The 1,064-nt window shown below is 53.0% G+C and overlaps 1 protein-coding gene across 1 annotated transcript; it reads right to left on the bottom strand.

The window, feature by feature from the left end:
* Positions 1-447: 447 nt before the first annotated feature.
* Positions 448-842, bottom strand: LOC119392916 (helix-loop-helix protein 1). The gene has a single exon (XM_037659835.2). It carries the CDS (start codon positions 799-801, stop codon positions 487-489), a length of 315 nt encoding a protein of 104 aa, XP_037515763.1. The 5' UTR covers positions 802-842; the 3' UTR covers positions 448-486.
* Between the last annotated feature and the right edge of the window lie 222 nt (positions 843-1,064).

Here is a 1,064-nt window from a genome sequence, read left to right as displayed (position 1 = left end):
TTCCGAACACCTCTACGCAGAAGCTTAGACCATTCAGTACATCTGTGACTCCTGAAGCACACTGGTAGGATCACGAACAATGGAGAAGCGCACAGTGGAACGTCAGGCATAAAAACTCCACGTATTGCAAATAACCGAGATCTTAAGTGTCCTTGCTGGATGCCCGAAGAATCTACTTGGTACAATTTGGTTATAGTGCAACACTAAGGAAGTAGACCAAAAGAACACCTGTCTAAGCCTGCGATACGTCTGTGTCCACATCAGACCAATGCCACCATTTTTATACTTCTTGGAAGCGTGCCTCGTCATCCTCCTGCATAGAGTGAAGACTTTCTGTGCACTGGAATAAATGCATCTGCTGAATGAACATATAGGAAAAGCTCGACTTATTGATTTGTCGACAAAAAGAATTCGAGTCATCAGTCCTGGTTCAGACGACCAATCCAGGACAACAAACGTTGTACTGTCCATTACTGATCCCGCGATTCAAACGTCCAGGACGTGGTTGAGGTAGGAAATGTAGCAGATGGCCAGGCGGAGGATCTCGATCTTGGACAGCTTCTTGTCGGGCGGTAGGGTGGGCAGCAGGCGACGCAGCTGCGCGAACGCCACGTTGAAGGCTTCGACGCGGATGCGTTCTCGGGTGGCGTGCGCCAGCCGGTATTTCTGAGTGGCCCTGCGTCGGCGGCGCCGGTCCTCGCGGCTGAGCGACGCCAGCGCCTGGTGGTCGGGGCAAGCCGGGCTCGCCGAGCCGCCGCAGCAGCGCCGGTTTGGACACGGCTGCTGGGCGCACACGTACATGGCCCGCGCCACCCGCAGCAGGCAAGGCTCCCGTTCGGCTGTTCTCTGGGGTGGAAGAAAAGGTAGCTTTTACGGAACTTCAGGAGACACAAGGAAAACAGTTATCTCCACAAACATACGACTGAGGGGACTTTCGATAGCAAGCACGCAGCGCCGCTTAAGTCTCAGGAACATGTATATTTCTAAAAGAAAACTTTTTTTTTTTCGGTAGGGGGGTGGGGGTGGGGTAAGTGGAGGTGATGGAGAGTTTGCACGTTCGTGAT

The sequence above is a fragment of the Rhipicephalus sanguineus genome, chromosome 5 (genome assembly GCF_013339695.2).
Source record: "Rhipicephalus sanguineus isolate Rsan-2018 chromosome 5, BIME_Rsan_1.4, whole genome shotgun sequence".
Classification (NCBI taxonomy): Eukaryota; Metazoa; Arthropoda; class Arachnida; order Ixodida; family Ixodidae; genus Rhipicephalus; species Rhipicephalus sanguineus.
Note: the sequence above shows the minus strand (reverse complement) of the source record. Positions and strands in the feature narration are given on the sequence as shown.